This window comes from Arachis hypogaea, chromosome 18 (assembly GCF_003086295.3).
Source record: "Arachis hypogaea cultivar Tifrunner chromosome 18, arahy.Tifrunner.gnm2.J5K5, whole genome shotgun sequence".
NCBI lineage: Eukaryota > Viridiplantae > Streptophyta > Magnoliopsida > Fabales > Fabaceae > Arachis > Arachis hypogaea.
The window spans coordinates 134,468,235-134,490,147 of NC_092053.1; the positions used below are offsets into that span (position 1 = coordinate 134,468,235).

General features: G+C 36.4%; 2 protein-coding genes across 10 annotated transcripts; both read left to right on the forward strand.

Annotated features, from left to right (window-relative positions):
* Window positions 1–164: 164 nt before the first annotated feature.
* Window positions 165–8,025, forward strand: LOC112771204 (pentatricopeptide repeat-containing protein At3g23020). Of its 9 annotated transcripts, none has more exons than XM_025815856.3 (7): window positions 165–418; window positions 1,355–1,555; window positions 1,659–1,760; window positions 3,699–6,312; window positions 6,507–6,615; window positions 6,715–6,807; window positions 7,081–8,025. In XM_025815856.3, exon 4 carries the CDS (start codon window positions 3,737–3,739, stop codon window positions 6,212–6,214), a length of 2,478 nt encoding a protein of 825 aa, XP_025671641.1. In that variant the 5' UTR covers window positions 165–418; window positions 1,355–1,555; window positions 1,659–1,760; window positions 3,699–3,736; the 3' UTR covers window positions 6,215–6,312; window positions 6,507–6,615; window positions 6,715–6,807; window positions 7,081–8,025. The 9 variants fall into 9 exon arrangements, with proteins under 9 accessions (XP_025671641.1, XP_072080763.1, XP_025671644.1 ...); XM_072224662.1 differs by having other exon boundaries at window positions 1,672–1,760; window positions 2,132–6,312; XM_025815859.3 differs by having other exon boundaries at window positions 225–418; window positions 1,672–1,760; window positions 7,085–7,537.
* An 8,420-nt stretch (window positions 8,026–16,445) lies between these two features.
* Window positions 16,446–20,697, forward strand: LOC112771127 (nuclear transcription factor Y subunit C-1). Its single transcript, XM_025815756.3, has 2 exons — window positions 16,446–17,428; window positions 20,414–20,697. Exons 1-2 carry the CDS (start codon window positions 16,674–16,676, stop codon window positions 20,415–20,417), a joined length of 759 nt encoding a protein of 252 aa, XP_025671541.1. The 5' UTR covers window positions 16,446–16,673; the 3' UTR covers window positions 20,418–20,697.
* Window positions 20,698–21,913: the final 1,216 nt, after the last annotated feature.

Consider the following 21,913-nt stretch of genomic DNA (forward strand, 5'->3'; position numbering starts at 1 on the left):
TTATAAATGATATAGAAAAAAAATAAAAGAATAATATTAGAAAGAGAAAAAGAGAGATTTAATTTTCTCTCCATTTTCTTTTTATTGTTAAAAAAAAAAAAATTAATAAATTCTACCAATATTTTTTCATCTATTTTTTTCCTCTTCCATTTCTCTCCTCAACCAAACAAGAGAAAATAAGTATTTTCCTTCCTATTTCTTTCCCTCCATCTTCCTTTCCTCCCATTTTCACGTCAAACAAATTCACCAGAAATGAGAAGAGACGAGAAATAGAGAAAGTAACACCATTACCTTCACTGTCGCTGCGTCGCAGTTCGCGTTCGCTGTTCACCGTTGCGGTTCGCGCTCGCCTTTCACTGTTCGTCGTCCCCCGCATCGTCCTTTCTCTTGCCCTCTTTTATGTGTGCGAACACTGATAGTGAGTATTTAATCGTTCTTCTACTATATTTTTCCCTGTAATTTCTTTGTTGTTGCTGCAATTTACTGTTATGATTATATCCTCATGTTCATACTTGCGATTGTTTCTTTGAATTCTCTTATATCATTTTAATTTTACCTGCACTCAACATGTTCGATGAAATGCTTCAACCAGATTTCTTTGAATGCTCTATTTATTATTTGTTTGAATGCACTCAACATGTTCGATGAAATGTTTCAACCTATTTTCTTTTGTGTTAGGTCTATAGAATGATATTGTTAGTGGATCTTGGTTTAATTTGTGTTCCGTTTTAACCGAGTTTCTGAGTACTACTAATGAAAAATTTTGAGAATTCTTTTTTGTTTGTCATTATCCTTTCAATACTTACTACTACTAGTTACTACTTTCAAGTTTCAGTTATAGTGAAATATCGTGCTGCGCGATTTTTGGGCTAAACAGTCTCATTCTTCTCCATGTAGTCCTTCTTCTGGATTTGGATCATAGTACTAGTATACCAATAGCATGATCTCTTAATGACATTTTGACCCAAATTATTTTAATGTTAGATGTCATTGGAGAATGAAATTAGAAGTCCCTTTTATGTTCAAAATCCCATGCATATTACTCTATCAATTTTCTTCTTCATATCTGCATTAGAAACAGGTGAATGTTACCGTGTTTCTGTTATCTTTGGTGAGTCAATAGTCTGAATTTTAAACTGGAAAATTTCTGTTTATCCTTTATAAAATGTTATGTTATTAAATTATCCTTCTTTCTCAGAATGTGTGAAATTCTTTCTTTTTCTAATCTTTCTTTTCTACCACTAGCTATATAGCTAATAGCTTCTATATACCTGCTGACTCTCTCTCTTCTTCCAAGTCCTTTCACCTTTATTTGCTTGTTCACCTTTAAGAAATAACTATTTTCTTTTCTTAGTTATTGTTTGATAAGAACATCCATCGATCAAAGAAGTGAGAAGCAATGTAGGTTGGCCAATTAATATATTTACAAGGATTGAAAGGGAAGGTCATAAATCAATACAGAAACCTTTTTGTGGAGGCCCGTGGCAAGGATTCTGCCAAAAAGGATCTTAATAGCCAGAGGAACTTATTCCGAGATATTTTAGAATTTTTTCAGGTATTTAAATTTCATTTTATTTATTAGTTAATATTACTATGATAACCGAAGTCATTCATCATCTTGTAAATCTAGTATTTAAGTGCTGATTTTATTTTGTTAGAGGTATTTTTCAGAGAGGAAGAACCACTGAAGCTGAAGCAAAATCTGAGAAGCTCTTGAGAAGAATAAATGTGAAATCCGAAAAGGTTGACCTGTCAAAGAGGTATTATTATTTGGTCTTCATTGATTATTACTATTTAGTTGGGTGGAACCTTGCTAGCATGAACAGATTTCTTCTAATATTAAGAAGTATTAATTAATTATTCTAAAAGAAATTTGTCATAGTAAGAATAAATGCTAATCAATTTTACCAGAGATTCACAACACAAGGTTCTAAGAATCGGTAATAAAATATAATGAATAAGAAGATTATTCACATATTTTCCTTGTTAATGCCACAATATCGATGAACAAGAAGATGAAACAATTAATGGGTACGATAGATAAAATTATTTGCTTTAAAGTTTGGAAATGATCTATTGTACTTTTTGGTACTTAGTGTTTATGAATTCTCTTTCTTGGTGCTTTTAAAAGGTAATGGTTTCTACAGAAGAGGAATTTGAGCTTTGAATAGGGAAACTCAATTTGGCTGGCTCTTCTTTTGGTTTTGGTTTAACAGTTGAACCTCTCTATGCCACAGATTTCAGGACGTTCTTGTGGTTCATGGCGGTCCGCCATGGCGCCACCGCAATTGCGGCCGCCTTTTGCCCGCCGTGATAACCACGTCGTGGTGGCCTCTGTATGGCGACGAGGCCAAATCCCGCCACGCCATACCATTATGGCGCCGCCATGGCCGCTATTTTAAAACATTGGATTCTAGTTCCATGAATGACTGAATAATGTCATGAAAATATATCTAACTTGATGAGAGAGATTTGAATGATAACAGAAAAATATAATGATGTAATTTGAGTTATGGATTTATAGTTTAAAAATAAAAAATTTACACCGAAGACAAAATGCATCTTATATTTGGGTTTGGAGGATACATGCACTACATTAATGTTCAGGAATGAATTCTTGATTCATATCCAATAAGTATTTAACCATAGGCTAGTATTATGATTATCTTCTATTGTTTCACCGTTGTCCCTTGCCTATTGAATTAAAGCCATTCACAAAACTTGAAGCATAATTTTTTCTACTTGTTTTAAATTAAGAAGAATAGATTTTTGCGGATTTTGATAATTGGTAACAAACTTTAATATTGGCATTGGATATTTCTTTTGTTATTTGACTTTTGGGTTTGTACTTGGATGAGGTTATAACATTTTCGTTGATTTAGTATTTTTAATTTGGATGACATTTTAATATTTATATTAGACTATGATTATGTTTTAGTATGTTTATTTATATTTTATTTATTATTTTATTATAAAACGGTTATTTCGGTTGAATCACAGTTGAACTGGTTGAACTAGTAAACCAGTGAACCAATAGCTAGAGCGGTTCAATGACTGGTTTGGTTTTCAAAACCATGGATTAGAGTCTATAATTATAATTTATTACATATGCAATTTTTCTTCTTCTTTTTTTTTTTTTTTTTTTTGTGTGTGCACATACATGTATTTTTTAGGCAATCGGGTGGAGTAACTATGGCGGATTTTCAGCTCACGCCATGAGCCTCCATAATGTATAATATTTTTGCGTTTGAATGAGGACTACTTATCTTCCTATCTTCATGGTAAATATCTCTGTTTTTGGGTGTTGCTCTCAAGTCATTGGCTTTTTGGGTAGAACATGGGTGGTTATAAACTCTAGCCTTTCAATATGCTATCATGGGGGCATCTCTTTGGGAGTTGAATTATTCTTGGTTATGAGAACTTTCTTGTGGATGCTAAACTTTATGTTTTGTTACGATGACCATAGTTTTAAGCCCCTGAGTTGATAAACCTGTAATAACATAAGGTGCCTTCTACTGAATGTGTTGCTTCTAAAGTGTCTTTGCATTTGTAAATATTTTGCAAAATCTGATGGTACTCCATTATGATACTTGATTTGATTTACCTTGAATTGTAGATATATTTGCAAAATCTGATGGCCAAAGTTTGTGATACTTTCAATGGGACTTTATTTAAGGATTTAGGATTATTCGTTGCAGGTTTTTTTCACAATTCTCAATAGTTTTGTTCTTGGGAAATGCTTTTGAAGTTTCACCCTTTGTGTTTGAACGATGTAAATGCACTTGCCCCAACTTCAACGTCAACTTCCACCTCAATTCTGCCTGAAAACAACAACTTTGTCCGCATTCTCCATAGCCCCAATTCCACAAAACATGTCATAGAACACCAACACACTCCACCAAAGAGCCTGAATTTGGAACAGGATTTGGGGATTCTAAAGAAAAGGGTTAATAGGTCTGTTGTTTTGCAGCATAACAAGGTGCACATCAGGTGTTTGACGAAATGGGTATGTTATGGTGGACGCATTCCTTCTATTCTTCAGGCTCTGAGTACTGTTCAGGACTTGGATGAGGCTCTCATGCCATGGCAAGAGGCCTTGACCTGCAAGGAAATTAGTATTATTTTGAAGGAACAGGTTTCTTGGGAGAGGGCTCTTCAGATTTTTGAGTGGCTTGAGAAAAAGGGTTGTTATGAGTTGAATGTGATTCATTATAACATTATCTTCAGGGTCCTAGGCGAGGCGCAAAAGTGGTGCCTTGTGGAGAGTTTGTGGGATGAGATGAATGCAAGAGGGGTTGAACCTGTGAATTCCACATATGGAACTTTGATTGATGTTTATGGTAAAGGTGGACAGAGAAAAGACAAAGCACTTGTTTGGCTTAAGAAGATGCGAAGTCAAGGAATGGAACCTGATGAGATCACAATGGGGATTGTTGTTCAGTTGCACAAGAGGAATGGAGAGTACCAGAAAGCTCATGAATTTTTTAGTAAATGGTACTCAACAGGTGAACCTCTGAGACTAAGGAGGAGTAATAATACTTCAAAAGTAGGCCACAATGTGTTATCATATACCAATGTTTGTTTAAGCTCAAGGACATATAATACTTTGATTGACATGTATGGTAAAGCTGGCCAACTTTGGGCAGCGTTTGAAATCTTTGCTAAGATGATCAAACAAGGTGTATCTCTGACCACAGTGACACTTAATACAATGATTCATTTATATGGAAATCATGGATGCCTTGAGAAAGTTAGTTTGCTGTTGCAGAGGATGGTGGAGCTTCGGTGCCTACCTGATGCAAGGACATATAACATACTTATTTCTGTTTATATTAAGCATAATAATATCAATTTGGCAGTGAGGTATTTTGCAATGATGAAAGAGACCTGTCTTGAACCGGACCTTGTTAGTTATCGTACCCTCTTGCATGCATACTCCACAAGGAAAATGGTCCTTGAAGCCGAAGAGCACATGCAGGAGATGGATGAGAAGGGTCTTGAGATTGATGAATTCGCCCAATCTGCTGTGACTAGGATGTATGTAGAGTTGCGTATGCTTAAGAAATCATGGTTGTGGTTCAGGAGGTTTCATCTAGCTGGGAGTATTACGTCGGACTGTTATTCCGCCATTATTGATGCATATGGCCAGCAAGGGTATACTTTAGAAGCAGAGAGAGTCTTTAACTGTTGCAAAGAAAGGAAGAAGCTTGGCGTCCTTGTGTTTAATGTGATGATTAAAGCTTATGGGGTTGGAAAATGCTATGATAAAGCATGTCAGTTGTTTGACAGTATGGAAACATATGGTTTTATTGCAGACAAGTGTAGCTACAGTTCTCTCATACATATCTTGGCCACTGCTGACAGGCCACACATTGCAAAAGCTTATTTGAAAAGAATGCAAGATGCAGGACTAGTGACTGATTGCATTCCATATGCCGCGGTGATAACAAGCTTTGGAAAGTTAGGCCAATTGGAACAGGCAAAAGGATTATACAAGGAGATGATTGCATATAATGTCCAGCCTGATGTAATTATCTATGGGGTGTTAATCAATGCTTTTGCTGATGCTGGAAGTGTTAAAGAAGCTGTTAGTTATCTTGATGAAATGCAATGGGCAGGTTTTCCAAGAAATCCAACTATAGATAACTCTTTGATGAAGTTGTATACCAAAGTAGGGTACTTGAAAGAAGCACAAGAAACATACAAGTTGCTTCAGTCATCAGAGCAGGGTCCTTCTATATTTTCCTCTAATTGTATGCTTGATCTTTATACTGAGCGACTAATGGTTGAACAAGCGATTGAGATATTTGAGAGCTTAAAGCAGAAAGGTGTTGCAAATGAGTTCTCATATGCAATGATGTTACGCATGTATAAGAAAATTGGGAGATTGGACGAAGCTGTTCAGATTGCGAAACGAATGAGAAACCTAGGACTCCTCACTGATTTATTAAGTTATAATAACATAATTGGCTTGTATTCTCTTGTTAGGAGGCCACAGGAAGCTACCAAGACTTTCAAGGAAATGGAAAAATCCGGAATTCAACCAGATGATTTTACATTCAGAGCTCTTGGACAATGTTTGCTGAATTATGGAGTTTCAAAGCAAGATATTGGAAGGCTAGAAGTAATGGTTAAGAAGGATGCACCAAATGCTTTGCAAGAATGGATGTTGATGCTCTCATCTGTGCTGGGAATAGATGGTTATACATATTAATTGACATGATCAATCATTGATGCACCTTACATCTTCAGTTCCTACAAGGCTCAGTTTATCGCTAGAGCATTCCAATCAAATTATCTGGAATTACACTGGTAATTTCTGTACTTATATATTCATCTGTTGTTTTCTATATCTGCAGTAGTTTCCCATAAAACAATTTATAGTAGTAAACTATTTCAATATTAAGTTTCTGTTGTTTGAAAGTTACTGAATAAGTGAATATTACCAATTTTATGTGCCGTTGTACTGTGTTAAATTTAACGTGTTTTTCGGAGCTCACAAACAGTTGAGGGCTTGAGGCTATTGAAAGTCATAGTTGTTCAAGGAAAAAAATTAGCGATCTGGAATTTCATGAGCAATGATTGTTTTTTTTTGTGATCAAGCTGGGGAATCAGGTAATAAGGATTTACTTTCTCTTTAGTGTTCTATCTTTTTATATTAGCTCTGTGTCATATGTTTAATCTGGCAATGATTTGTTAAATTGTATCAAACAGCAAAAACCGGGGTCATTAATAACTGCTCGATCACTGTTTGGAATCAAGAGCTGAATTGCACTCTGCTAGAAACCTTTGGGGTACCTGAATGAGGTCAGTTTTTCCTGGTATTTATCCGATTTCTAAATGTCATAGTTTGTTGACAGTTCAAATGTTTTCGTATTTATGTATTATGATATTAATGATTACTTTGAACCCTGAGAAACAAAATTCTTTTCTTGGCATTTGACATGTCCAACCTTTAGATATTTCCTTTTTTATACTGTGTTAGAAGCTTGAATAGAAAACCCTTAATATCTATTAAGCTTTCAACTCCAATATCTATTAAGCTTTCAACTCCTATAACTGGGCTGCTTTCATGGATAGGAAGATCAAGAATGATCTTTTGAAGGTGAATTACGGGCTGGACTTGAGTCTGGGGAGCTTGAATTGAAGATCAAGTTGATCACCCCTGTTGCTTCTCAATATAATGCTGAGATTGCACGAGTCGTTACTTTATTAAAAAACTATTTTGTCATGTTTTAGGCATGTTTCATGAATTTTTCTGTTGTTTTTGCCATTTGTTGTGCTCACCTTTACTCTTTTAATGGGGCGAACTGAGAATGCAAATTGAAGGTTTGTGCTGTCCTTCAATTTTTTCTTGGTTCTTCCTATACCTTCATTCAAGTATTTGATTCAAAATCTGGCCGAAGGATGGTTTCTTTTGTAGCATCATTTGTTCTTTTTCTTAGATATCACTTCCTCGAGTTCACAATATCACTTTGAAAATTTTGTATTCTGATAAATTACTCCCATTAATGTACAAATGTTTTTCAGAGCGACATCTATCATGAACTGGAGGTAGTTTTAATTCTATGTTAATTTGAGATGAGGCTACCACTGGTTCTATTAGTATCACTAATGTTGCCACTTGTAATATAATGTCTTTTTAGCATTTGTTGGTATATAGATTTTGATTTTTGATACTGGATTTGATCCCAATGAATACTGTGCATATCCACTTTGTGAAGATTTTCCTGTTTCCTCTGATTTAGACCATAGTTATGAAAATCGGACTGAACCGGACGGCTTGGACCAATACCCGTGAACCGGAATCGAACATGGACCATTCGCAAATTTGAAAGCTCTGCTACCTGTTGAACTATGTTGTTCTGTCATGATGTATGTCTAATTGTCTATACATGGTGTTTTCATGTTCATTTTATTAAATGTAGCTCTAACAATTTGACCAGTGACTCATGCAAAAATTTTTCTGTTGTTTTTTAACACTGAATGTGGATAAAGTTGAGTTCTTTAGTCCAATTAGCAAAACCTGTTCTAATTTTTGTTATAAATTCTGAAGTCTAAGGAAAGGAAGTTTTATTCCTTGTAAGCCTTCTCAGTTTTTGATGCATGCATCACTCACAATTTTTCAATAAATTGTCCTCAATGTTTTTAATTTTTGTTAAAGCTATCCTTGGTCCGCTTTCAATTATCTCTAATGGAGTTAATTCTTAGGGGTACTTTAAACACAAATCGAAAATATAGAGATAAAATTAAATAAAATTAAATATAGAAATTTTTGAAAAAGTCACAAACGAAGAGCGAAAGTATATTTTACTCTTTTATATACTTATACCAATTAGATATTATTATTGTTATTATTATTATTAATGCACTTATGGTATTCAGTATTCACCTAGGCCTATAAAGTTATAGTTTCCATAGCTTAAAGACATTTCATGAAAAAAAGAGAGCGCTGTCACGGCCTTGGACACACTCCAACGCTACCGTGCCGGCACTCGGACTTACTCAACCTCTTGAGCTAAGACCAAGTCAGCCTAACCCTCAATATTTAGCAAGAAGGCTAAGAATACAAGAGAACACAAGAGAAAGGAAGCTTTGGTGGAAGAACACTTTATTGCTCAAGTGTTTGTTACAAATGATTCACACACCTTACACTAACTCTTACCTCCTATTTATAGCCATCCACCTCCTCAATGGATGGTTAAGATCAAATCTAATCAACGGTCCAGATTAATCCTCCAGAATCTTCTTTACAAATATCTATCCTACTACAACTTTCCAATTGTTTCTAGATTATTCCATACCACTCTTTATACTTCTATATACATCTACACTCTTCTAGAATACTCTATGATCTTCTAGAGTCTTCTAGAACCTTCTAGGATATTCCAGGAACTTCTAGGACATTCTAGAACGTTCCAGAACCATCTAGAGCATTCTCAAATACTCTAGAAAACTCTACAAACACTGTTAAATTTAACCTTCTAAAATTTACCGTGACATTCTCCCCCACCTAATGCGCAGACGTCCTCGTCGCGTTCTGTTCATGATAGCGCTCTAGGTGTTCTTGGAATTGCCACAGATCTTCGCGAGTTTCCCAGCTAGCTTCGGTTATCGGGAGCCCTTTCCACTTGATCAAGTATTGGATACTTGGTGGCACCCCTCTTCGTCGCACGATGCGATTAGCTAGGATCTCTTCAATTTCTTTATCAAAGGATCTAATTACCACGGGTGGAGCACGACTCGAGTTACCTCTACTCGGTTCATCTTGGTCTTCATGATATGGTTTAAGCATACTCACATGGAAGACCGGGTGAATCTTCATAGAGGGAGGGAGTTCTACTTTGTAAGCAACCTCCCCAACACGTCCAATGATCTCAAATGGCCCTTCGTATTTGCGGATTAAGCCCTTATGAACCTTGCGAAAGGCTTTGAATTGTTGTGGAAGAAGTTTGATCATTACCTTGTCTCCCACTTGATAGCTTGCATGCCTCCTCTTCTTATCTGCCCATTTCTTCATCCTCTTGGCAGCTTTGTCGAGGTAAGAACGAGTGACATCTGCTTGTTCTTCCCAAGACTTAATCATATGATAAGCTCCAGGGCTCTTCCCTGAGTAAGGGGAAGGAAGAGAGTGAGGTGTAAGCGGTTGTTGTCCAGTCACGATCTCGAATGGACTCTTCCCTGTAGACTCACTCCTTTGCAAATTGTATGAAAACTGAGCAATGTCGAGGAGTTTTGTCCAATCTTTCTGATTAGCGCTTACGAAATGCCTCAAGTAACACTCGAGTAAGGCATTCACTCTCTTAGTCTGCCCATCGGTTTGAGGATGGAAGCTTGTTGAAAAATGAAGCTCTGACCCAAGGAGTTTGAACAACTCTGTCCATAGTCGTCCTGTGAAGCGTGGATCTCGATCACTAATGATGCTTTTAGGCAATCCCCAATACTTCACCACATTCTTGAAGAATAGTCGTGCTGCTTCCTCTGCAGTGCAGTCAGTAGGGGCAGGTATAAAGGTAGCATACTTCGAAAATCGATCCACTACTACGAGAATAGATCCAAACCCCTCGGACTTTGGTAAGGCAGAGATGAAATCTAGAGAGACACTTTCCCACGGTCGCTCCGAAGGAGGCAGAGGTTCCAACAACTCACTTGGTGTCTTATTTTCAATCTTATCTTGTTGGCACACAAGACAAGTCTTCACATAGCTCTCCACTTCATCTCTCATTTGGGGCCAATAATAAGAAGATTCAATGAGTGCCAAGGTCCTTCGCTGACCTTGGTGACCAGCCCACTTGGTGTCGTGGCATTCTCTTACCAACTTCCTTCTCAGATTGTCCCATTTAGGAACGTATAGTCTTCTCCCTTTTGTGTAGAGAAGGTCATTTTCTAACCAAAATCTTTTGGTCTTACCTTCTCTAGCCAACTCCACCAACTTCTTGGCTAATGGGTCGTGATGCAACCCTTCCTTGATGGTATGCACAATATCTCCTTCCACCATAGAAATAGCCGCCAACTCAGCCTTGCGACTCAACGCATCTGCTACCACATTAGTCTTGCCTGACTTGTATTCGAATTCGAAATCAAACTCAGCCAAGAAGTCTTGCCACCTAGCTTGTTTGGGGCTTAACTTCTTTTGAGTTTGGAAATAGCTTGTAGCCACATTGTCTGTCTTGACGATGAAGTGTGAACCAAGCAAGTAGTGACGCCAAGTTCTCAGACAATGCACCACCGCGGTCATCTCCTTCTCTTGGACAGTGTATCGCCTCTCTGTATCATTCAGCTTGCGACTCTCAAAGGCAATAGGATGTCCTTCTTGCATCAGAACTCCTCCAATAGCGTAGTCAGAAGCATCAGTGTGGACTTCAAATACCTTTGAGTAGTCGGGTAGTGCTAGTACTGGTCCTTCTGTGATAGCAGCCTTCAACTCATCAAAGGCCTTTTGACACTCCTTTGACCATTCCCAAGAGTGATTCTTCTTGAGAAGATCAGTTAATGGTACAGCCTTAGCGGAGTATCCCTTGATAAACCTCCGATAGTAATTAGCCAACCCAAGGAATGACCTCAATTCAGATACCTTGTTTGGCGGCTCCCACTCTTTGATAGCCTTCACCTTTCCTTGATCCATGCAGAGAGTTCCACCTTTAATGATGTGTCCCAAGAAGTGGACTTCGTCCCTTGCAAAGGAACACTTTTCCTTCTTCACATATAGGTTATTCTCTCGCAAGATCTTGAACACGGTTCGTAAGTGTTCTACATGTTCCTCCAAAGTATTGCTATAGACAACAATGTCATCCAAGTAGACCACTACAAACCGATCAAGGTAAGGTCGAAAAATCTCGTTCATCAAGGTACAGAAGGTCGCAGGAGCGTTGGTCAAGCCAAAAGGCATCACCAACCACTCATACGATCCATACCTCGTGACACACGTGGTCTTAGGCTCATCACCATCGGCAATTCTCACTTGGTGATATCCTGACCTCATATCTAGCTTTGAGAACCACTTGGCTCTACCAAGTTGATCAAACAAATCGGCTATCAAAGGAATGGGGTATTTGTTCTTGATGGTTACCTTGTTAAGTGCTCGATAGTCGATGCATAACCTCAATGAACCATCATGCTTCTTTTGGAATAAGACTGGTGCGCCATAAGGTGCCTTCGATGGACGGATGAACCCAGCATCTAGCAAATCCTTGAGTTGCTTCTTCAACTCCTCGAGTTCTGGCGGTGCCATTCTATACGGTGTTGAGGCGGGCGGCTTTGCTCCTAACTCCAATTCAATCTTGTGGTCCACCTTCCTCCTAGGTGGTAGTTGTTTTGGCAACTCAGGAGGCATCACATCCTTATTTTCTTCAAGGACTTCCTTGATTTCGGGAGGAACGTCTTCTCTTTCAAGTGTTGACTCCTCTTGTAGTAGGGCCAAATATGTAATCTCTCCCTTCTTGAACCCTTTCTTGAGTTGCATAGCGGAGAGTATCGGTGGTCCTCCAACTTTAGAGACTGTAGGGACCATGCACGGAGACCCTTTCTCCATGACGCATACTACGTCGTAGTATGGCATAGGTATTATATTTGCCTTCCTTTGTAAATCGAGCCCGATGACTATTTTAAAATCGTCCATGGGTGCTACTGAGAAATCCACAAGGCCCTTCCAAGAACCAAGAGTCATCTCAACCCCTTTTGCTACTCCCTTAAGGGGTTCACCCTTGGTATTCACGGGTTTGAACCAACCATTCTTTTCGGTGATCTTCAACCCAAGCCTCCTTGCTTCATCAGGCGTGATGAAGTTGTGTGTAGCACCAGTGTCGATCATAGCCATGACAGGTTTTTCATTGATAAAGGCTTTGACATACATCAAGCCTTTCTTTTCTGCAGTACTTGCCTCTTTGGTCTTCACAGCATTTATGTGTTTGATAGATCCAACACACTCAGTTACTTGAGTTTGAGCTTCTCGTTCCTCAGCGATAGATGCCAAAGTCCCTAGCTTGGGACAATCCTTCATTTGGTGCGGTCCCTTGCACACGAAGCATCCTCCTTTGGGCACGAAAGCCTTCTTTTTTTCTTCGTACTCTTTCTTTGAAGAGTATTTTCCTTCTTTCTTGGTTGAGAAGCTCTTCCCCTTGTCTCCCCCACCTTTAGCAGAACTAGGCTTGGAGGAAGACTTAGGTTTAGAGTCTCCCCTATGATACTCAGTGAGTGATTCGGCCACCACGATGGCCTCATCAACATCCTTAACATTCCTTCTTTGTAGTTCTTGCTTTGCCCAAGGTTGGAGTCCATCAATGAAGAAGAACAATGCATCCTCTGATGCTAAGTTGGGGATTTGAAGCGTGAGAGTAGTAAACTCCTTTACGTAGTCGCTAATCGTACTCTTGTGCTTCAACTCCCTCAACTTCTTCCTTGCTTCATAAACCACATTCTCAGGGAAGAATTGTCTTTTCAATTCCCTTTTGAAATCTTCCCATGTGGCTATGTTGCAAGTGCCCTTTTCCATATCTACGCACTTTCTCCTCCACCACAAAGTAGCATTATCAGAAAGGTAGAGAGCTGCAGTGCGTACCTTTATTGCTTCTTCGACCACCCCTTGGCCTTCGAAGTACCTCTCCATTTGCCATAGGAAGTTCTCCACCTCGCGAGCGTCCCTTACGCCCTTGAACTCCTTTGGCTTGGGGAGATCAATCTTTGTCGTCTCCCTTATAATGGTTGGTCGAGATTTCGCCTCCTCGAACCAAACTCGAACTTCCTCAAATAGCTTTAAGGAATTCTCAAGCTTCTCTTCAATTTGGAGCATGCTTTCTTTGAAAGCATCTAGTTCTCCTAATACGTGAGCCTCGAGGGTCTCCTTGTCATGTTCTATCATTTGGAAGCGCTCATCCATAGAGGATAGAACATTTTCCAACATAGAAACTCTTTCTTCTAAGAAGTTAGAGTCCTTACCTCTAGGCTCACTTGAAGAACGGACATTCTTGCCTCCCCATTGAGAAAGAATAGTATCCCTTCCCCTTTGAGACTCAACATGCTCCATGGTGATACTAGAAGCCATTCCCACAAGCGACTTGTGCTCCCTCTCGAACCTTGCTCGGATACCAAATTGTCACGGCCTTGGACACACTCCAACGCTACCGTGCCGGCACTCGGACTTACTCAACCTCTTGAGCTAAGACCAAGTCAGCCTAACCCTCAATACTTAGCAAGAAGGCTAAGAATACAAGAGAACACAAGAGAAAGGAAGCTTTGGTGGAAGAACACTTTATTGCTCAAGTGTTTGTTACAAATGATTCACACACCTTACACTAACTCTTACCTCCTATTTATAGCCATCCACCTCCTCAATGGATGGTTAAGATCAAATCTAATCAACGGTCCAGATTAATCCTCCAGAATCTTCTTTACAAATATCTATCCTACTACAACTTTCCAATTGTTTCTAGATTATTCCATACCACTCTTTATACTTCTATATACATCTACACTCTTCTAGAATACTCTATGATCTTCTAGAGTCTTCTAGAACCTTCTAGGATATTCCAGGAACTTCTAGGACATTCTAGAACGTTCCAGAACCATCTAGAGCATTCTCAAATACTCTAGAAAACTCTACAAACACTGTTAAATTTAACCTTCTAAAATTTACCGTGACAGCGCGCTTCCCATAATATCTTGTAAAATATAAACCACGTATATTAATTGATTACCGTGTCATAGAAGAAATAATTAAACACCAAATTCTTTAAGGAACACAAGTATTTTATGTTGGTCCCTTGCAACAAATAAATTTCATTGTAATAAATAAAAAGTTGTATTAGTAATACATAGAAAGAACATAAGTATTTTATATTGTTACTGGAGTATGGTCTTCAAGTGAGAACTTTAATTTTTACACACAACACATTCATAAATCATAATCATATTCATTGAAATGGAATTCAACCGAAAGAGTTCTAAACTGCTTAATTATAAGTTGAGCTAACAACTATTCTTTGGACATTTGTTAAGATGTTCAATGTAAAGTTTCTTTTTTGTACAAAAAGATTTGAAGTTTTTAATGCTTTTGTGATACATTTTTTGAAAAAAAATAAAAATAAAAAACTTTAAAACTTTCTATTATAAATAACCTTAACCAGTATTTTTAGAATATTTATTAGCAAAACTCATTATTGTATAATATAATAGTACCTATTTAAAATAAAAAAATATATTTTATAATATTTTTAACACAATTTGAATACACACAATTCTTTTCTCTACTGTTCTCTCTTGCCTTTCTAACATGTTAGAAAAGGGTAAAAGAGAACAATAGAAAAAGGATTTGTGTGTATTCAAGTTGTATGGAATGATACAATATAGAAAGGTATTTATAGGTGCTAAGAGAATCGAAATAATAAAGACGTTATAATAAGTATTCAAATATGTTAAATAATGCTAATTGATCTGATTGATTCTAATTATACTCGAACCTCCCCTTCAAACTCAAGTGAAACTTTTTTAAAACAATGAAATAAAAAAAAATGCATAAACTAAAAGAACGGGTACAGACGTAACTGTCGAAAGGAAGTGCAGACAGAACTGTCGGAAGAAAGTGCAGACAGAACTGTCGAAAGGAAGCGCAGATAGAACTGCCATAAGGAAATGCAGACGGAATTGATACAAGAAAACTCAGACGGAACAGCCAGAAGAAAACACACAAGGAACTGCTACAAGAGTGGCCAACTGCCGAAAAACTGTTGAAAAGATGGCGAATTGCCGAAAAATTATTGAAAAAATGACAAATTACAAAGAGATGGCTATTGAAAGGCGATGGAAAACATTTGGTTTTTCTATGAGAATAAGTAACTAGTGAATGAGTTCATCGGTGAGGTAAGAAAATATCAAAGCATGGATAAAACAGAAGAAAAAAATGGCACAAAAAAATATGAAAAATACAGTGATTTCACAAAAAAAAAACAACCTATCCTACTCAAGAAAGATACTATGACTCTGATACCACGATAAAAAGAATAAGAGAAAACAGTAGAAAAAAGATTTATATATATTCAAATTGTATAGAATAATACAATATAAAAAAATATTTATAAATATTAAAAAAATTAAAATAATAAAAACATAATATTCTATAATAAATATTCAAATATATTAAATAATTATAATTAATCATAATTATACTCAAACATCTTTATCCTTAAACATTGTTAAAGGTGTTTGGGATGACATTAAAACAAAGTTTCAATTTTAATTTGCGGTAAATAATTCTAAATATTAAGGCTTGTAAAATCATATTACTCATTGGGAGTTGTATAAAATAAAAATATAAGAAGTCAACTAAAAAATTTCAATTATAATATATATATATATATATACCAAAAATTATTCACTAAATTATTTCACTCCGGTCAAATATATATTAGAATATAAGATATATATTAAAAATTATATAAAATAATAAATACAAATATATACGGAAGATTGATTTTTAGTATATAGTACTTTTTAACAAATATAAATGGTGTGATAATAGACATTTGTATTCAATATTTTTTTAAAGAAAAAATATAGGGTACTAATATATTATCTGTTAATTTATTGTCAATAATAATTAATTATTATATTTTAAACACATATACAAAGAGACATATCCAAAAAATATATTTATAAAGACACTTCTATTAAACACAACCATAAAAAAAATATTTTTATTAAACATATCTACAAAGACACTTCCATTAAACAGTTATAAATAAGAGTTGGCAGATGTTGACAAAAATACTATTAATAACGTAACGGAATTGTTTTTTAAATTATATTAAATATATACTAAAATTAATTACTAATATAAAATATAAAATATATATTAAAAATAAATTAAACTATATATATTTATATATAAATACATAATAATTGATTTAATAATTATTTTTTAGTATATAGCTAGTATTTTTATTTTACTTTTCAATTATATTATATTTGTGTAGTACATTTGTTGTGAGGGAATGAGGGAATGAGTTGTAAAACACCGAACCTTAGTATGGGCAACAAGGAGTCAAGGACAATGCACCTTATCCCATTCATTTCATTTCATAATTTCAACCCCAAAAAACAAAAAAATAAAAAATAAAAAATAAAGAAACCCTCACCACCAATCCACTCTTTCTCTTTCATTCCACACCCTCCGATCAAAAATGGAGAACACCACCAACACCAACAACAACCACCCTCACCAGCAGGCCCAATCGAGCCCATACCCAGGCCCACCAACACTCCCACCACCTCCCACCACCACCACCGTCGTCCCCGGAGGCGCACCACCACCGTCCTCCGCCGCACCATTCCACCACCTCCTCCAGCAACAACAGCAACAGCTTCAGATGTTCTGGTCTTACCAGCGCCAAGAAATCGAACACGTCAACGACTTTAAGAACCACCAGCTTCCATTGGCGCGCATCAAGAAGATCATGAAGGCCGACGAAGACGTTCGCATGATCTCCGCCGAAGCCCCAATCCTCTTCGCCAAAGCCTGCGAGCTCTTCATCCTCGAGCTCACGATCCGTTCATGGCTTCACGCCGAAGAGAACAAGCGAAGGACACTTCAGAAGAACGACATCGCCGCCGCCATTACGCGAACCGACATCTTCGATTTCTTAGTTGATATTGTTCCCAGGGACGATATCAAGGACGATGCGGCGGCGCTCGGCGGAATTGTGGCTGCTGCGGCGGCGGCTACTGCCAGTGGTGTTCCGTACTATTATCCGCCCATGGGCCAGCCCGCGGGCCCGCCTGGCGGCATGATGATTGGCAGGCCCGCAGTGGACCCGGCAACGGGGGTTTACGTGCAGCCGCCGTCGCAGGCGTGGCAGAGTGTTTGGCAGACTGCTGCGGAGGATGGCAACTATGGGAGTGGCGCCACCGCCGCTCAAGGGAATCTTGATGGACAGAGGTATGCTATTTCTATTTCTAATGCATGCTTCAAAGTTTCCATTTTTATTATTGCTTTAGGGGTGCTTTTTTGTTTAATTTGTTATCCTTAATTATGGTCTCGAGATTGGTGCATTTTGAATTGCCGAGGAGATGAATGATGATAGAAAAAAAAGGAGGTTTGAGGTGCTTAGTGTTGAGTTTAAGTAGATCAGTTGAAGAGTTTTGTGTAGCTAGAATACTTTCAAGTTAGAATTTTGAAAGGGAAAAAGGATCAATGCATGTTTTCTGGAATTCTCTTTCCTTTTTATTTGGATGTGCTTGTGTTGATTTTTAGTTATTGTTATTATTATTTATAATTTTAATTTTTATGTTTGGTTTAGGTGTTTTCATGTTTGTACATCCTTTTTATTTATTTATTTTAAATTGAAGAGGCTCAACACATGATGGAGTGAAGTCACAGAACTTTGTAGGTTATGTTAAGTTAGGTCTTGAATTGGTGCATTTTGGATTGGTGAGGGAGAAAAAAAGCTTTGAGAATCTTCGTTCCTAGTGAACTGAGTTTTAGAACTTTTAGCAGATCAGTAGAAGTCTAGAAGACTTGATGTAGTTTTAGAACTTTTAGGATTGTGAATGTTATAAAATATAAAACTATCTTTGAGGAGCATTGTCACTACTAGGTTATGCCTTGATTACTAGAAGAGTTGATACATTTCAAATATGTCTAGTTTGATTGGACCAGAATTCTTTTGTGTGTGTTTAGAGCAGGGATGATCTTATTGTTATGGATTCTTTTGTTGTTGGTAGTACTGTCTTTTAAGTTGTGGAACAGGGAGAAAATTTACATTTTTCTGGATGGAGAATGGAAGGAGAGGGTTTTTCAAGTCTTTGTGGGAGCAGATTTTGTCTGTTTGGGAATGGAAAATTTTGTTCTTCTGAAACTTATATCTAGTGTCTATGGTTCATTTGTTTTCATATCTCTCACTGCTAGTTGGTTATGCTGAGCAAAGATGTTACGGGCCTTAGCTTTATGTGCTGTGGTTGTGATGCTTTGTTGTCTATAGCATTGGCTTGGACTCTGCCAGCTTGTTTGATTGCATTCTAAAAATGTACAGTGAGTACAACTCATGTTGCCCTTTATTTGTTGTATTTATAGATGGTGCTGATTTAGAGTTAGGATATTTAAAATCCAATTGTCTTCTCCGACTTAACACTAATTTGCATGAGTGATTGATTTATACTGTTAGTAAGTGTCTATTTCGTCTAGGTAAATAGATATGATTTATTTAAGATTTAAACCTACCAAGTATGGGATTATGCGGAACATGAGTAATTCAACTCAGAAGAATTATCATTTTATTTGTTCTTGTAAATAAAGACACACAGGTCAAAATTATGACTAGAAACTGATCCAAGATTCATAATAAAATTGAATGAGCTTAAGAGTTTTTTGACCTTGCAAATTCAACTCTCTTTAGATCATGGCAAGCTATTATAATTAAGAAACTTTGCTAGCAATTCGTTTAGATCCTGAAGTATGGAGTGTGAATATGTTGTGTTTGACACTTGCAAGGCCTAAATAATTGTGGTCTGTGGACTAGTTAGGGCAAACTAATTAGTTAGGGCAAACTCAATTGCAATAGCGCATTGGCAATGTGTAACGAGTGCTCATGTGATGATCATTCTATCTTTAGACATGGATGCCTAAGCTATTATAACAACGAAATAGGAATGTGCTGAATTTTTTTTTTGGGGGTTGTTTTTTCTTTTAGAAATGTTATAACAATGGAACACGAATTTGTTCATAGCCATGATTATTCCTTTTCAACCATATGTTCTTGAATATGTATATTTAAAATTAATATAAAACTTGATTACTAATTTTCCAGATATAATATCTTAGTAACCTGTGGCCCTGTGTATTAATAAAATTGATTTCTGGTCCAAGTTTAATCTTGGTATTTCATAAAATTAAATCTCATTAGGCCATATAATAATGTGTCTTTTGGCCTATTAAAAGATTGGTTTATTAACAAACATCTAGCATATTGTCTAATAAAAATAGATTATATTTGTGCTTTACATTAGCAATCTAGTATATTAGTCTATAACTTAATAGGTTTCCTTGACCGTTCTAGATTTTTTGTGCATGGTTAATTATCTATCATATTAACTAGGAATTTGCCATTCCATTTCTGCCTAAAAATTCAACTAGAGTGGCTCAAATTGGTAGAAAGTTTGTGAGAACTATATTGTTCATATGTGTGAATTGATGGGATGTAATTTATTGGTACCTCTTTTAGGGCTTAATTGACATTTCCATCCAGCAACCACTTAACCTTGTAAATAAGGCTTAAACTTCTATTGTGTTGCCATGTTAATTTGTCTTTACTTAATTACCTTCTGTCTTTGTTCCTGCTTATCTGATGCAACACTAGCATATGTTCCTTGTAAAATTTGACCAAAGGTTTGATTACTCATTAGCATGTATGGAAATTGAAATGCAACTTTCCAATTTATAGCTATGTTTCACTCTAGATAATTTTAGAGCCATCAACATGAGCCGCAACTTGTGACCGGCTTGGTTCGTTCGTAAAAGTAGGTTGGGCGAGTCGAGCCAGTAAAAATATGACTCGTTTATAAGCGGGCCGACCCGTTTAACTTGTCAGCTCATACTAGTCAAGTCAAGCCAGGATTTCCTTGGCTTGTTACTAATGATGAGCTGGCTCGAATGTGCCCGCCTACCTGCTTGATAGGTCTAGAAAATTTTGACTGTGTAGTCATACATGGCCCTGTCAAGATTAAAAGTTATTAGAAGGTTACATAATCACTTTAAAATGTTACATGACTATATATTTTAATTTTTCTGAATCTTTGTTTATACTTATATGTTATTCCATACTGAGATATGTTTAGTTCTATATATTAGGTTTTGTTTATTTTGCATACCTAACATCTGGCAATGGTTTTGATGCCTCTGATGGTTTTCTTTATATTCTCTCTGCAGCTGAGCACTGTTGTGAGTTGGGATCTTGTCGATGCTGAACAATGTTTTTGGATTGCTTGCGATTTAGAGATGGTTTGTTAACTTAAATTTTATGGGAAGACAATGTGAACCTGTTTAACTTAAATGAACAACGGCAATGATGTTAACAACTTTTTTATGTACAAAAATTTCAAACTGAATATTGATCTTTTTCTGTGCAATCCTCTGAGACAGTTGATCAAAACTGTGTTTAATGTTTTATGCTCAGAAGCCCCACTAATGAATGCTACTTCATACTTGCCACATTTCTTACTGTTTTATCCATATTTGCTTCAAACCGATTATCAAAATGACGTCGTTTTTACTTTGATTGGGTTTCAAAAGCGAACGACGTCATTTCACCGTTGTTCAGCGTGTCAAGGGAGTGTCAACTCATCACTCTGATTGTTGAGTCACCACCGGAAAGGAGTCGAGGGACCACTAGGGTGTCTGGAGTTCAATCTCGAGATCGACAATAGTACAATTGGAACTTCAGGACTAAATCGGTTCAATCTCGAGATCGACAATAGTACAATTGGAACTTCAGGACTAAATCGGTGCACGACGTGAATTTTAGTGACCACTTTGAAAATTTAGTCATGTAATAAATAGATATAATTATGGAGGGTGTTTCGGTAGTATAAGTAGTTAGTTGTGAGGACATTTAGTTACTCTTGGGTAAATTGGAGTTGCACAAAAGGATGAAAATAGGACAAAAATAAAATATTATGAATACAATAATGAATAATACAAAAAAAAAAGTTAGGAACAAACTAAAGTAAGTGTGATTATATCTCTGGCTTGACCCTAAAACTTGCTTAACTCAAATTCTTTTGGACTGGGTTTGAAGTTAAAAATTTGACTTGGGTATATTTTCAATTAATCAAAAGTTTTGTCTTGGGTTTTTTTCCTCCTCATATTTCCATATTTCCAAATCTTATGTCCTTGCTCACCATAGTGTTGCTCTCGTTGTCAACAAATTCAAAGCCATCATTGGCTCTAAAAACGGTGCATGAACTCCACAATTGAAAGCTTCACCACCGGTTCGAAACTAAAACATGTGGATTATGTAAAGGGGATGCTTCCATAAAGATGCATAAAACGTCTTTCTGTAAAGATATGTATGTGTCGCATTATTATTGGACGTATTAATAAACTGATTATTTTTGAATTTTTTAACAAATTAGAATAAAATCGATTTTTTATAACAATAACAATAAATCCAATTTTTTTTAGGGATTTAATTGTGTTTTTTAATTTTTAGGGATTTAAATGTCCGAAAAATAAAAAGTTAGGGATATAAATGTTTTTTTATAAAAAAATTTAAAAATATTCGATTTAGATGGTATAATTTGATCGGATCTAATAATTATAATGCAGATAATTGAGTTTATTATATATTGTTCTGATGTATAATAAAAAATAAATTATTAATTAGTTTAATAAACATGTCCAATAATAAAATGATATGTGTGAACGTGT

What these genes read in the sequence shown, in the direction of transcription:
- LOC112771204 (XM_025815856.3), top strand. Translation starts at nt 3,737, where the DNA reads ATGCTTTTGAAGTTTCACCCTTTGTGTTTGAACGATGTAAATGCACTT.
- LOC112771127 (XM_025815756.3), top strand. Translation starts at nt 16,674, where the DNA reads ATGGAGAACACCACCAACACCAACAACAACCACCCTCACCAGCAGGCC.